Here is a 13,651-nt window from a genome sequence, read left to right as displayed (position 1 = left end):
TTGGGATACCAAGTTGCTATCTGGCTTTTCTTTTTCGCCCAATCTCATGACTACAGGCTGGGAGGGTAGATTACAACACGAAAATATTGTGTTTTGAGACTATGGATAGTCTCTACTCGTCGCTTGCCTCGCGCCCTTTTGACACGGTGATGCCTTTCAGCTGGCAGCGGTACATCGATCCTGGGTGAAGTCCCTCGGACAGGAGATGTGACCAGACGCCTAGTCCCCCCTGTACTCCGAGGCGGATACACCCAGCGCGGTTCAAAGAATGTGCCGTCTTGGTCAGCCTTGGCGCTCACGCCGCGGCCTCGCCTGGCCCTTCACCACCAGGTATCAACTGTGATTGGGTGTGAGCAGATGGAGCAAGATGCGTATACGAGAGGTCATCATACCATGCAAATGTTGTTTCCGTTCAGAAGGATCTTGGAAAGTTTGGCGTGGTTCCCACTGTAGTCGCTGTGCGAGCGCGTCAGCTCCAAGCTCCTGAGCACGGCTCGGATCTACTTACAATTCCGTTACATTTTCTAGAACCATGTCTGTAGAGGGCAGTCAGATGGAAACAAGTCGCCTGCTGGGTATAGCGGCCACTTACTGACATAGTCGTCGAACCCGACCAGAGTGCCGCTGAATTCTGCGCGCATGGTCAGTTGAGTGCGCCAAGGCATGCAGGGGATCAACGACTGGTCGAACCTTTGTCGCCCTTCATGACGACCCATATCTTGGAGCCGACGCACTTGTCGATAAGCTCTGCCAGAGGTCAGTGACTGAGATGAAGGAAAGGCGGGTGGGTAGCAGGAGAGCCTGACCAAGAGGCAGCAGTTGCGACGCCATGGTGGAGGCTGTTGATGCTTGGTACAGGCAGCCTCGAAAGCTGACGACGACTGGTGCCCCGATTCACAGCTGGAGATTGGCTCAGTCGTCTCTCGTCTCGTAGTCCGAGTTCGTAGTTGGCCTGGAGGTCGTGGTCTTCATTCAGACTGGGGCCAGGGTTTGCTGCAGTGCGATGCCGCCTTTCGGTATAGTTCATGACGCACCCACTGCCCCACGTGCCTGGGACCAGATGACTCAGCAGCGAGATCTCAATCCCCTGACCAGAACCAATAGCTGTCAATGGTGAAGCAGGGGAGAGCTGTTTGTCACTCGTCGCGTGGACAGCGTCTCGTCGGGCCATGGTCATTGGCCGCGCCATGGAAGCTCGCTGCTACACGCGGCGCGTAAGCACGCGTCCTCGATGATGTACCTACCGCAAAAGAAAGCTCCACGCCGCATCTGCCTATCCCAGTACACCGCTCCGTGCACTCATGGGAGCCTCTCTCGACCCTGCCCGCGGTCGACGTGGCGTGGCTGTTCTCCAGGGAGCTTTGAGACGAGCCATGGGATCAAGAAAGACCAGCATGCGCTGGCACCCGAGCATGGGCATTCGTTTCTCCCCGAGCCCCGAGCGCGCGCCTCTGTATCCACGACTGGATGTCTGCCGCTTTCTTCATGTGCCCACGACCGATGGCCACAGCAGCAGTGAGCCTGGAGGGCTTGATCGCGACGTTTACCACGTGCGCATGGCCAACGAGGGCTGTTTCGGGCTGCGCGCGGCTCTGGGAAATGAAGTGGCGGCGTCGCTAGTCCACGAAGCATCGAATGCCGAGCTTGACGATGCCGGAATAGCCAAGGGCACGGAGAGCGCCATGTACATGCTAGAGAGCTCCAAGGAGAACGAACCCGAGAGCCTCGACCCCGCCAGTCCTCCGCAAACACCCATGAACTTTGTCATGTCAACCGAACTCTTCAAAGCCGCCAAAGCTGCCGAGGCCGGCACTCCCGCCTCCTTCTGGTCCCATACCCTATATGAGCACATCAATGCCGCCGGCGACACGGAAAAGGTCAAGGTCCACTACTGCACAAGCAAGCATGCCACAGAGCTCGTCTGCCAGAAACACTTTCTCGGCCAGGAGATACTCGGCTTCGATCTTGAGTGGTCCATCTATGCGAACCGCAACTCTGGCCCTCGCGAAAACGTCTCCCTCATCCAGCTTGCCAGCCCGAGCAGGATTGGGCTCTTCCAAGTGGCCATGTTCGCCAAGGATGATTTCGTTGCCCCGACCTTTCGGAAGATCATGGAGGATCCCAACGTGAGAAAGGCCGGCGTCAACATCCGGGGGGACTGCACGAGACTGAAGAACCATCTTGGCATCGCCGTCCAGGGCGTGTTTGAGCTCAGCCACCTGTACAAGCAGGTTAAATACTCGGCAGCAGGAACGCCCCGCCTCATCAACAAGTCGGTGGTGGCCATGTCTATCCAGGCCCAGGAGCATCTGGGGCTGCCACTGTTCAAGGGGAACTCGGTCCGCACAAGCAACTGGCAGCAGCCTCTAAACACGTCCCAGATCACATGTATGCCGATGCGTTACTGTGTGAAGCCCCAATGAACAACACGTCGCTAACGCCGCTGCAGATGCCGCGGCTGACGCGTATGCCGGCCTTCAACTCTACCACGTGCTTGATGCAAAACGCAAGGAGCTCAAGCCTTGTCCGCCACGACCTCACCATGCGGAGTTGGGCCTGCCGATTCCCCGCGTAGCTCTGGAAGCAGAACCGGAATTGGCACCAGGCAAGTTGGCGAACGAGGAAGCTTCAATTGACGCTTGCTCCGAGTCGACTCCTGCCAAAACACCAAAGCCAGTCACAGCCAGGCCGCGGAAGCCCAGGGCGCCGAAACCCCAAATCCCTATCCCGGTTATAAGGGACGCTCGCATTGTCGAAGCCGAGCGCATGGCTCAAGAATTCCGCGCCTCTAGTCAGACGCCCGTGGCCTCACCGCTCCCTGTTCTTCGGGCCTACTACATATGGCACGTCAACGAGGACCTCGACCCCATATCGATTGCCAAATTACTGCGCGATCCACCTTTGCAAACTGGCACGGTGATTACCTATCTTCTCAACGCCGTCGTGGAACTGAAGCTGCCGTACAGCAGGATAAGGTTGAAGAGGGAAGTCCTGTCTTTCTTGCATCAAACCTCGTTGAACGGGAAATATCGATCACTGGCAAAGGACTGCGAGAATGTCGAGCCACAAATAGCAACGGCCTAAAAATCACGATACCCTTCAATTGATAGCCTCGAACCTCGGCTCGAATCTGGCCCCGGGATATAGATCAGCCGTCGCATCTTGTCTACGAGGCAAGCAAACCTCTCCCCTTGTTGATTTGCACCCTCTTGTCCTCTCCCGCACTCACAATGCCCCACGTCTTGTCCCAGGCAACACTCAGCACCTTGGCACCGTCTCCCGCCGACGGAAGCTTCTTGCCGCTGAGCCACTCACGCCCGATGGTGTATGCAGGTTCGCTCACACGGCCTCCGCCTTCCTCGGAAGTGCCCGGCCGCACGCTCCGCAGATCCCATACTCGACATGTGCTGTCGTGCGAGCCGGAAAGAAGAGAATGGTCGTTTTCCGGGGACGGCGCGAGGGACGAAATCATGTTAACATGGCCACGGAGGGTCATGGCTGCGGTGGCTGCCGCGGATTCCCTGGGATCCAGCAGAGTGATATGTCTGGCCGAGGAACCCGCCGCCACCAGAGAGTTGGCAGGCAGCGCCGTCGCGCAAAGTATCGGGTGCATCGTCGTCAACCGCGATACCTCTTTCTGCGTCGTCAGATCAATCGTCTTCACCGTGTGATCCTGAGACGCCGAGTAGGCGACGGTCGCGTCAGTGGGGTGGAAGATGGCGGCAGTGACGGGCTCGTTGTGCATCGGCATCAAGGCGAGAGGGCCTCGTTGGGCTGTCGAGCCCGCCGCAGACGAAAATTTTGCTCGCTTCGTGCTGTGTGCCGAGGGCAAGCTATCGGGGTCGGCCTGGGGCGCCGTCTTCTTGGAGGACGTCCATAGGCCTATGGAGCCGTCGGAAGACGCGGTGAGAATTCGTTTCGTGGATCCGTTGACGTCGATGCTATTGATGCTCTTGTCGTGGCCCCATAGCTCCATGCTGGGCTTCAGGGATCCCGAGCTGCCATTGGACTCTTTATAGTCCCATACGACAAGTTTCCTGTCAAGACCCGCCGATGCGAGCTTTGACGGCGCCAACCACCGAACAACATTGAGTCGCTGGGCGTGGCCACCTGCCCTGCCCGATGACGATGTTGCAGCTGTCTCACCAGAGGGGTTCCATATCCTGACGAGCCCGTCATACGATGCGCTAGCCAGTCTGTCGCTCACGTTGGAGCCCTCGGACAGTCTGCCAGCCGGGGCAGTCGAGGAGAGCACGTCGACGCTGGCAACCCAGTCATCGTGCTGGAAGCTCGCCTGATAGACGGGTGGGAGCAGACTGCGGACGTATCGGAGTGTCAGGGTCGTTTCGGAAGACAGGCCGTTGGCCGAAAGATAGTCTTGGATGCTTGTGCGCAGAAAGGTGCCGTTTGCGAGGAAGTCGAGAGGGACAGGCGACGAGGTATCAAGCATTGACTCGGAGTTGAGGATCCGTGAGAGGCCATAGCGCTTGATATCTTGGGAACAGTCAGCGTCGGCCTGGCCAATTGAGACAAGATGTACGGACCAGCTGGAACGAGCAGCTGCTGTTTGGACTCGGGCAACTGAAGGTCCGCCTCATGGGTGGTGAAGATGACCTTGACCTGGCCCGGCGAAGCGTCCATTATATAGCGCCGATAGATTAGCGGCGCACCCAACTGCGACGCCGATAATTTTGACTGTGAATATCTTGGATTTCGTCTTGGAGAGAAAGGAGAGGAATTTGAAGGCAGTGGTGATTATCGCGCGCTTGGCGGGCAATGGGGGTTGTAACTTGTGGGCATGAATGCGACGCAGGCGCTCTATAGAAAGATTTCGGAAAAATTTGAGAAAAGATGAGCCAGCCTCGCGGCCGAAGCTCTCCACTGCGGGGCGACGGTCGCTAGTCAGAACCAATTACAGAGAGGCCCTACCGCGAGGCTGATGTCGAGGGTACCTATAGGTACGGTGGGGAGGGGGGGTGGAGCATGCTAGCACGTTGGGCATTTTTCCTCTCATGCCTTAAGTATAGGTACCTGGCTAAGGTACCTAGGTAGGTAAGGTAGGTAGGTAGCGAAGAGCAAGAGAAATTCTGCAAGCAAGTCGGTTGCTGTATATTTTCCTTCCTTTTTTCCCCTTCCAGAGCCAAAAATGAGTTACGTACACGCAGCTTGGGAAGATGGCCTGGGCTGCCCCACGGCGATGCTACAAAGCTCCAAAAAGATGGCAATGCTGGGTGTCGACGCATCCTCCGAGAGCGCACGTGAGTGAACGATCCAGCGTGGCTAGTCCGGAGGCCGATGACGGAGGGCGATCTGCACCTGGAGGAGCTGTCTCGACGGTTGCAAGGGGCGACGGTTGGACGGATACAATGCTCATCCCCTGCTAGTTGCCTTGGCTGCTTGGGCGCAAGAGAGACAAGTTGAAGAGGCAATCTGTATTAGTCCGTGTCCGAATGAGGCCTGCACAGTAGCTTAATAACGTGCTTTGTGTAACGCAGACACGCAGACACGCCGAGAGAGAGACAAGATAACAATTGATCCAAGACGGCCCCGCCATGTCGTCATCCCGCCGCCGTAGGTGTGCGCACGAGGGCCATGTTGCCGCCCTCTCCATTGCTTCCAGGGACCCGTCTCTCTGCAAGCTTCAGCCACCGTCTCCGGACTTGGGGCCTCGGAGGTTCAGCGGATGGGTTCGACACCACTGACGCACGTCGAATGCTAGCGCAAAGCTCGACCAGCCTGCCGTTGCATCAGTGCCATACACCAGGACGCACGAGCGGAAGCTCCCAGGATCTCCCAGGATGCACCATGGCGGGCAGTCCGAAGAGCATTCAGCAAAGGGCATGGCCGGACGAACAGGCACACAGACAGGCATGTTGGGGCTACACCGTAATTCGAGACGGCCGTGGGCGGTTAGCTCCAACGTCACCGGCTTTTTTTATGAACATCCCATGTTGGCATCATAACTGCAATCCTTCTGCATCCAGACCCACCCGCAGCTCAGTGGGTGGGGTCACTGAACTCGGCGGTGGAGCCGGGGAGACGAGCCCCCTAACTTGGCAGCTCCGGCCGAGCTCCCCCAGATCGAGGGTCGATTGACAATGATGGCTTTAACGTAAGGTAGGGTACTGTAGGTGGTGCCTGCCTTGCCTGCCGCCGCCGCCTCCCCTCCCTCTTCCTCCCTACCTGCTCCCCGCTTCACCTCCACCTCCACCACCTCTGCCTCCTTATCCTCCCCCTCAAGCTCAAGCTCCACCTCCCCGAGCTTTTCTCCGCTCCCTCACCTCGCGATATCGAGCTCCCACACAGTTGACGCCCGTCGTCCAACCCCGCCGCTCGAAGCCGTCCACCCAAGCCTCGCTGTCTCACCGAGGCGCTTCGACCGTTTTCGGAGCTGCCATATTCTCCCCACGGGCCCGCCTCACGGCTTCCGTTCCCTTTCAACGCGACGGATTGCCTCGGTCGACTTTTGCCCAAGCTCAACTCTCGAGTTTGTAGCCTTGCCAGCTTCAGATATCTGGCTCCTCGGCCCCGTCGCCTTGCAATCCAATTCACCTCACAGCCAGGCCCTCTCCACCTGAAAGCCTTCTATTAGCTTGCAGACACCGACGCCATGGCTTCCGACGGCTCCAGGGCTCAGACTCGCGATGTCAAGAACCACCTCCTGTTCGAGATTGCTACCGAGGTGGCCCATCGCGGTAGGCTCGTCTTCTGCTCAATTTTTTTTTTACCTGTGCCACTGACCATGCGTCCTCTACCCCAGTCGGCGGCATCTACTCCGTCATCAAGTCCAAGGCGCCTGTCACCACGGCCGAGTATGGCGATCGATACACTCTCATCGGTCCCCTGAACCGTCAATCAGTGCGCCCTCTTCTCACCCCGTGTGATTGCTTGTCTTGTGCGCTAACGGCCGCAGGCTGCCGTCGAGGTGGAGGAGATGGAGCCGCCTAACCAAGAGATATCCTTGACTATGCAGTCAATGAAGGAGCGTGGCGTCGACATCATTTATGGGCGATGGCTGATCGAAGGCGCTCCGAGGGTCCTCCTCATTGACACCAAGACGGCTTACGGCTTCATGGATGAGTGGAAGACGGATCTCTGGAACATATCCAGCATTCCTTCTCCGCCCAACGACGACGAAACAAACGAAGCCATTGTCTTTGGCTACTTGGTCGCTTGGTTCCTCGGTGAAGTGAGTGCCACCGTGCTGAACCCTTGGCTCTACCGCTAACAAATTGCAGTTTGTGTCCCACGAGAAAAACAAGGCTGTCATTGCCCATTTCCACGAGTGGCTCGCCGGCGTCGCCTTGCCTCTGACCAGGAAGCGCCGGATTGATGTCACCACCATCTTCACAACGCACGCCACTCTCCTTGGCCGCTATCTCTGTGCCGGCTCAGTTGACTTTTACAACAATCTGCAATACTTTGATGTGGACTCCGAGGCCGGCAAGCGAGGCATCTACCACCGGTACTGCATCGAACGCGCGGCCGCACACTCGTGCGATGTCTTCACGACAGTGTCCCACATCACCGCTTTTGAGTCGGAGCACTTGCTGAAACGGAAACCCGACGGCGTGCTCCCCAACGGTCTCAACGTCACCAAGTTCTCTGCCGTGCATGAGTTTCAAAACCTCCACCAGCAGGCCAAGGAAAAAATCCACGACTTTGTGCGCGGGCACTTCTACGGTCACTACGACTTTGAACCAGACAACACCCTCTACTTGTTCACGGCAGGGCGCTACGAATTTCGGAACAAGGGTGTAGACATGTTCATCGAGTCGCTGGCCCGCCTAAACCACCGGCTGAAGAACGCGGGAAGCAAGATGACGGTCGTGGCCTTTATCATCATGCCTGCGCAGACGACGTCGCTCACGGTCGAGGCCTTGAAGGGCCAAGCGGTCATTAAGTCGCTCCGCGATACCACCCACGTCATCGAGCAAAGCATCGGCCGACGGCTATTCGAACGGTCTCTCAAGTGGCACGACGGCGAACCTATGCCGGACGAAAAGGAGCTCATCTCCGGGCAGGATCGTGTCCTGCTGAGGCGGCGCCTCTTCGCCATGAAGCGAGGCGGATTGCCGCCCATTGTGACGCACAACATGATCAACGACCACGACGATCCGATTCTCAACCAGATCCGTCGGGTCCAGCTGTTCAATCACCCCACGGACCGAGTCAAGGTCGTGTTCCATCCCGAATTCCTCAACTCGGCCAATCCTGTCCTACCCCTCGACTACGACGACTTTGTGCGCGGCTGCCACATGGGCGTATTCGCGTCGTACTACGAGCCGTGGGGATACACGCCGGCCGAATGCACCGTCATGGGCGTCCCCAGCATCACGACCAACTTGTCGGGATTCGGCTGCTACATGGAAGAGCTGATAGAGAACTCGAGCGACTACGGCATTTACATTGTCGACCGACGGACAAAGGGAGTCGACGACTCCATCAATCAGCTGACTTCCCACATGTACGACTTCTGCGGCAAGAGTCGTCGCCAGCGTATCAACCAGCGAAACCGCACGGAGCGTCTCAGCGACCTGCTCGACTGGAAGCGTATGGGCATGGAGTATGTCAAGGCTCGACAGCTGGCGCTGCGACGGGTGTATGCGACATCGTTTAGCGGCACCGAGGAGGACGAGGAGGACTTCATCCCGGGCGTGGAGCAGAAGATTTCACGGCCCTTCTCGGTTCCCGGCTCGCCAAGGGACAAGAGCGGCATGATGACTCCGGGAGACTTTGCCAGCCTGCAGGAGGGCCGCGAGGGCCTGAATACGGAGGACTACGTTGCCTGGAAGCTGCCGTAAGTGAAGATGCTGCCGGACCTGGACCAGATTGGATCAAAGAATTCTTGACTGACGGTTTTGAGCAGTGACGAGGAAGACCCCGACGAGTACCCATTTCCGCTTACACTTCGGGCTAAGCAGCCAGTCAATGACAGCGCGGTCGTCGAGGCGACCTTGAACGGCAACTGACGTGCCGGCCCAGAACCAATGTGTACCTGGAGCGTCATAGCCCCGGTCGAAGTTGACTGCCACTTCGTCGGCTGCGGCCTGTTTGTTAATTTCTATTGCTCTTTTGTTGAATTCCGAGATTGTAAAGACATAATTTTGGGGATAGGAGGAAGAATTGGAGTGGCGCGGGAGGCAAGAGGCCTGCTGCGGAGGACCATGGGAAAACACAATCCTTGCTCGTTGTATTGATGGTTGTTGAGGGCCTCTCCTCGGAACGTAGGAGCACAGTGTACAAGAGAAGTCGAGAGTCGGAACTGGCATACTCGCACGCGGGAGGGCACGCTGAGGACGTTGTTCCACGACGGCGTGCGAGAAGACGTTGACATGGACGGCGTGGGGCTTCCTCGCCTCTGCTCATGACGATGACGTTTGTAAGATGAAGCGTGGATTTAGCCGGCACTGCGATGCTTCGGGTGAAGCATTAGGAGCTGAGGAGCGCGTAGCCGCCGAGCCCTTGCGCGCGTGCTTCTGCAGCATGTACAATTTGTATACCAAGATCAAGGGACGACGCTGTCCACGGTAGAATGTGCGGCGGAGCCATTGCAAAGGCGTTTTCAAAGGCGTCGACGAAGCTCAGCTTTCCCTTGAGCACATGCGGCAGACAAGCTGCGATCACCACTACGCCCTCTCTATACAGTCATCTAGGATCAGAGAATATTGGAGGCCCGTCTGGGTATGACAGCAGACTTGTTGGTGGTGCTGACGGCAAGCTGAGGCGGATGCTTTCGCTTGCCGCGCCATGCTCAGCCGCAAGACTTCAGGCCGCTTCTCAGCTACCGCCAAGCAAAGAGCGGTTGGGGAAAGATTGGAGCGGCAGACTTGGAGCCGGTGTCTGCGGAGCCATCATCTGCCAGGAAGGGGAAACGACTTCGTGAGGAATCATGGTGCGGAGAGGAGCATGTTCCCGAGGCAATGACGGGTCTGGGGCGTGAATTTCAGCCAGGTCAGGGCCATGAGCATGGACGACGCGGGAGTCGCCCAAGCTGTTGAGCCCTATTTCTGCAAAGGCTGAGGAGGCGGTGACGAGAAAGGCATACATGTATTGATTGAGAGAAGACAACTACGGCGTTGGCTGCGGCTCCATGGACATTGTGGTGCCACGACGTCTCGGTTGACGTTGGCCCTCAGCCGGCCGATTCCAAGACAGGATAAAAATAAAACGGCGAGCTAGAGAGCAATAAGCAAACCAGGTAAGACATGAGCCTAGCGAGAAGAAGAGCGAGAGCGGGGCAGGCGCTGCCGGCAGAGGATGAAGCAGGGTCGGGAATGCAGAAGAAGAAGAAGAGAAGAAGGAAGGAAGTGGGCGCGCACAGACGGTGCCTACGGTGCAGTACACGTGCCGTAACCCCTGGCGCGCCTCACCTGATGCTTGTCTGGCGACGAGGGCCCCGTCTGTGCGGGCCGTCGCTGCGTGTTTGCTGGTCGATAGTGTGAGGCACTGTATGGTGGGGAGGCGAGGTGGAGGAGGAGAGGCGAGTTGACGGGATGCGATGACTAATGATTACCTGCCTCTTCAGAATAAGCTGCCTGTACCATAAATGATGGACCAGCATTACCTCAGCGAGACTGTACAGTAAGTCACAGTACCTCGTCCATCTCTACCCCTGACCGACGGAGCCCTGTTACGTATATCCGGGCAGGCACAAACTGTCGGCACGAACCCTCGCTTCAGCCAGGAAAAAGACGGCTCGTATCCATAGGTGATGATGCGCTACGATATTGCAGAGGACATTTGTGCCTATATTCGATCCCCGCCCGCCCCCAGGGGCAAGATTGCAGGAGACGACATGTCCCATCATCCCTACTTGCAACTTCGCAAGACTCGCGGGCTCTTGAAACCGCCCATGGCGAGTAGTAAGTACAGACACACGCAGCCCGCCCAGGGACAGCGCGCCGGCCGAGTACCATCGTATTCCCCATCTGCGACAACATGCAGAGTCTCCCTGGGCCTGCCCTGCCGTGCCCTGCCGTGCCCTGCGCAGGGTGACGATGGCACGCTGCTCCCCCTTTTTCCCCTTCTCCTCTCGTGTGATGACTCTGGTTGTCATTGTTATTGTTGTTGTGTTGTGTTGTGTTGCCATCCTCCTCCGTGATCATCATCGTGCATATGTAGGCCAGTTCACATCTCACTCGAACATGTGCATCATCTACCGCTGCCATGTAGGAGCACAGACTGAATAAGAAAGGGGGGAAGGGGGAGAGGGGAGGGGGGGCGAAAAAAGGATGCAAAAATTACTTGGTAATGAAAAAGGAAAAAGGGCCACTTGCGCAGCCAAGACTTGCGGCTCACCGACACGACAAGCTTTCACCCCAAAATTGCCAGACATGCGCCATGCAGACAGACAGATAAGACAGACAGACAGACAGATAGACAGACAGACAGCCATTCCTAAACAGAGGCCCTCTGAAAAGAAAGGCTTCTAGAAACTAAGAGAGAGGGCACCGAGGAAGTGTGTAGACGACAAGTTGCGAGCATCGCGGGCAAGTCACCGCTCATCAATCGCGTTCTACCTATTGTGCGGCGTAAAGTGAGAGTCTTGACTTAGAGGACAAGGCCAATCCCAAACGTCCCGTCACCAAGGCCCTCCACCGTGCATATATTATATACCCGCAACGTCCCCAAGGGCCCTCGCGCCAAGGTGGCTCCTCGCAGCATTGCGCGCTCATGCACTCTCTCGGTGCATGCCAGCACCGGGCAATCCCACCCACCAAGAGCCCACGAGGAAAAAGTAACGAGAGGGAAAAAAGGAGCCAAGCTCCTGGCGCGGTGGCAGCCTCCGAGATTGCCCTGTCTCGCGCATCCGACAGCCGCACGCAAACGTCAAACCGCACCATGGATCAAATGACCAACTGTTTCATTCCTTTTCATTTCATAGAACAATCTATTGTTCCAAACCGATACCGTTCTTAGGTTCGGCCAAGGTCCATGGCCCCCAACTGAAGAAAGCACTTCCCAACAACGTCCGTTTCCCAGGCGAAGCCACGCCTCCTCGGCATCAAGTCATGGTGTATAACGCCGTTGCATAAAAAAAAAAGAAAAAATGACGTCCCCACCCAGTGTCCATTACTCTGGAAAACGCCGTGATAATGCCCCCGATTCCCATTGCGAGCCTAGTGCGTCTTGTGAGACGTGCCATCTCGACTGCGCCGTACGCCTTGTGAGCCCGTCGTCATGGGGAGAGCCGAAAGAGGCCGCCCAGGAAATGTTGAAGCATGTTGACCAAGAAAAGAAACGAGGAGCATCTCGGTGCACCGTCCCTATGCCCTGACGCTGCGGGGCCGGCTGATGGATAACCCGCTTCGGAACCGGCTCCGGCTCGATGTGGTCGTGGGCGACACCAAGTCTGTCTTGCCTGCCGTAGCTGTGCTCGTCTCGGCGCTCCTCCTGGCGCTTCGCATGATTCCCTGGTACGTCACGGGCCCCCGGTTCACGGGCGCGAGCTCGCGGGGCGTCTCCGGCTCCGGCTCCTCTCCCACCTGCTCCATGGGCGGCGTCTGAACCGCGAGACTCTCGCGCGACCGGCAGGCGGCCGGGTTCAGCGTGGGTCTGCTTCGCTTCTTGACCAAGCTCAACGTCTTCTTGAGCATTCCCGAGGGCGTCTTGGGCGTTTTTGCGGGGTCCTGCTCGTCGAACTCCGGCAGCTTGGTCGCAAAGGGGTCGATGGTGAGGAATTGCCGGCGTTTCATCTGGAAGCCGCTGGGCGTCATGCTGCTTGACCGCGGAGGGTTGTGCATGGCCATGGACGACGAGGATGAGGTGGATCGAGTGCGGGTCAATGTCGGTTCCGTGGCGGTGCGAATGATGCCCGTGGCGGGCCGCCCGCCGTCGGTCGAGCCGCCGTATGATGCTCGGGGGGGCAACTCGACAATGGAGGGTCTGCCGTGAAAGACGACGGTGACGACGCGGGCCGTGTCCTCGCGGCTGGAGCGGGACGTCGAGGCCGACTTGTGTGACTCGCCAGCCTCCCAATCGAGCTCATCCAGGTCGGACAGGTCGTCGGCCGAGGACGAGGCATCCTCTTCCGACGAGAGGTAGACCTGGTGAGGGGCGGCATGGGGCAGAATCGGACGGTCCTCCGTGGCCGTCTTCTGGGCGAGCGAGGCCAGCAGCCTCGAGGTTCGCAGGGCGCTCTTGGCGGGCAGGGCAGGCGCTGGCAGGTCGCCGCGGGCGTCGATGTGCGGGACGGACAGCATGTCGTCGTCGTGGGACTGGTTTCGGGAGAATGGCTCAAGGGTGGCGGTGGAGGTAGGGTTCTCGACGAGGCAATCGGGAGAGCAGTCGCGGTCGACGTCTTGGCGAGGTGCGGGAGAGGAGGGAGAGACTCTATAAGTCTCCGCTAAGGCGTCTGGAATGGAATCGGCGCGCCCTCTCGGCTGTTCCACCAGCGACATGACGAGAGAGGGATTGGGGAGGGGACGTGGTCTTCCTTTGTACGGCAAGCGGCAGTGCGTCGGGAGCTTTGGGTGCCTGGGCCGGCTGGCTCGCTCGCATCAAGGAGGCCGTGAGACAATCCCGAGCCGCCCCAAGGGTTGGCGCGATGGCGGAACTCGGCGAGACTGGTGTGGTTGGGCGTCGAGGACTGGCGTGTAAGTCTTGGGTCTAGCGCGCTGCTGTAAACGAGGGAAGGAATTCGATGAGC

The 13,651-nt window shown here is 58.1% G+C and overlaps 5 protein-coding genes across 5 annotated transcripts; 2 read left to right on the top strand and 3 right to left on the bottom strand.

The window, feature by feature from the left end:
- Positions 1-295: 295 nt before the first annotated feature.
- Positions 296-831, bottom strand: HRG_03137 (LSM domain-containing protein; the record flags this gene model as incomplete). Its single annotated transcript, XM_044861608.1, has 6 exons — positions 296-337; positions 393-456; positions 509-536; positions 593-631; positions 691-747; positions 807-831. 6 exons carry the CDS (start codon positions 829-831, stop codon positions 296-298), a joined length of 255 nt encoding a protein of 84 aa, XP_044722634.1.
- A 563-nt stretch (positions 832-1,394) lies between these two features.
- Positions 1,395-3,084, top strand: HRG_03136 (3'-5' exonuclease domain-containing protein; the record flags this gene model as incomplete). The annotated part of the gene is made up of 3 exons (XM_044861607.1): positions 1,395-2,388; positions 2,450-2,571; positions 2,650-3,084. The coding sequence occupies 3 exons, from the start codon at positions 1,395-1,397 to the stop codon at positions 3,082-3,084; spliced, it is 1,551 nt and encodes a 516-aa protein (XP_044722633.1).
- Positions 3,085-3,166: 82 nt separating this feature from the next.
- On the bottom strand, positions 3,167-4,641 carry HRG_03135 (WD domain, g-beta repeat domain-containing protein; the record flags this gene model as incomplete). The annotated part of the gene is made up of 3 exons (XM_044861606.1): positions 3,167-3,265; positions 3,344-4,494; positions 4,545-4,641. The coding sequence occupies 3 exons, from the start codon at positions 4,639-4,641 to the stop codon at positions 3,167-3,169; spliced, it is 1,347 nt and encodes a 448-aa protein (XP_044722632.1).
- A 1,969-nt stretch (positions 4,642-6,610) lies between these two features.
- On the top strand, positions 6,611-8,972 carry HRG_03134 (glycogen synthase domain-containing protein; the record flags this gene model as incomplete). The annotated part of the gene is made up of 5 exons (XM_044861605.1): positions 6,611-6,695; positions 6,761-6,858; positions 6,914-7,189; positions 7,239-8,800; positions 8,870-8,972. 5 exons carry the CDS (start codon positions 6,611-6,613, stop codon positions 8,970-8,972), a joined length of 2,124 nt encoding a protein of 707 aa, XP_044722631.1.
- Positions 8,973-12,269: 3,297 nt separating this feature from the next.
- HRG_03133 (uncharacterized protein) lies at positions 12,270-13,205 on the bottom strand (the record flags this gene model as incomplete). Its single annotated transcript, XM_044861604.1, has 1 exon — positions 12,270-13,205. One exon carries the CDS (start codon positions 13,203-13,205, stop codon positions 12,270-12,272), a length of 936 nt encoding a protein of 311 aa, XP_044722630.1.
- Positions 13,206-13,651: the final 446 nt, after the last annotated feature.

This window comes from Hirsutella rhossiliensis (genome assembly GCF_020360975.1).
Source record: "Hirsutella rhossiliensis strain HR02 chromosome Unknown scaffold00003, whole genome shotgun sequence".
Lineage (NCBI taxonomy): Eukaryota > Fungi > Ascomycota > Sordariomycetes > Hypocreales > Ophiocordycipitaceae > Hirsutella > Hirsutella rhossiliensis.
Note: the sequence above shows the minus strand (reverse complement) of the source record. Positions and strands in the feature narration are given on the sequence as shown.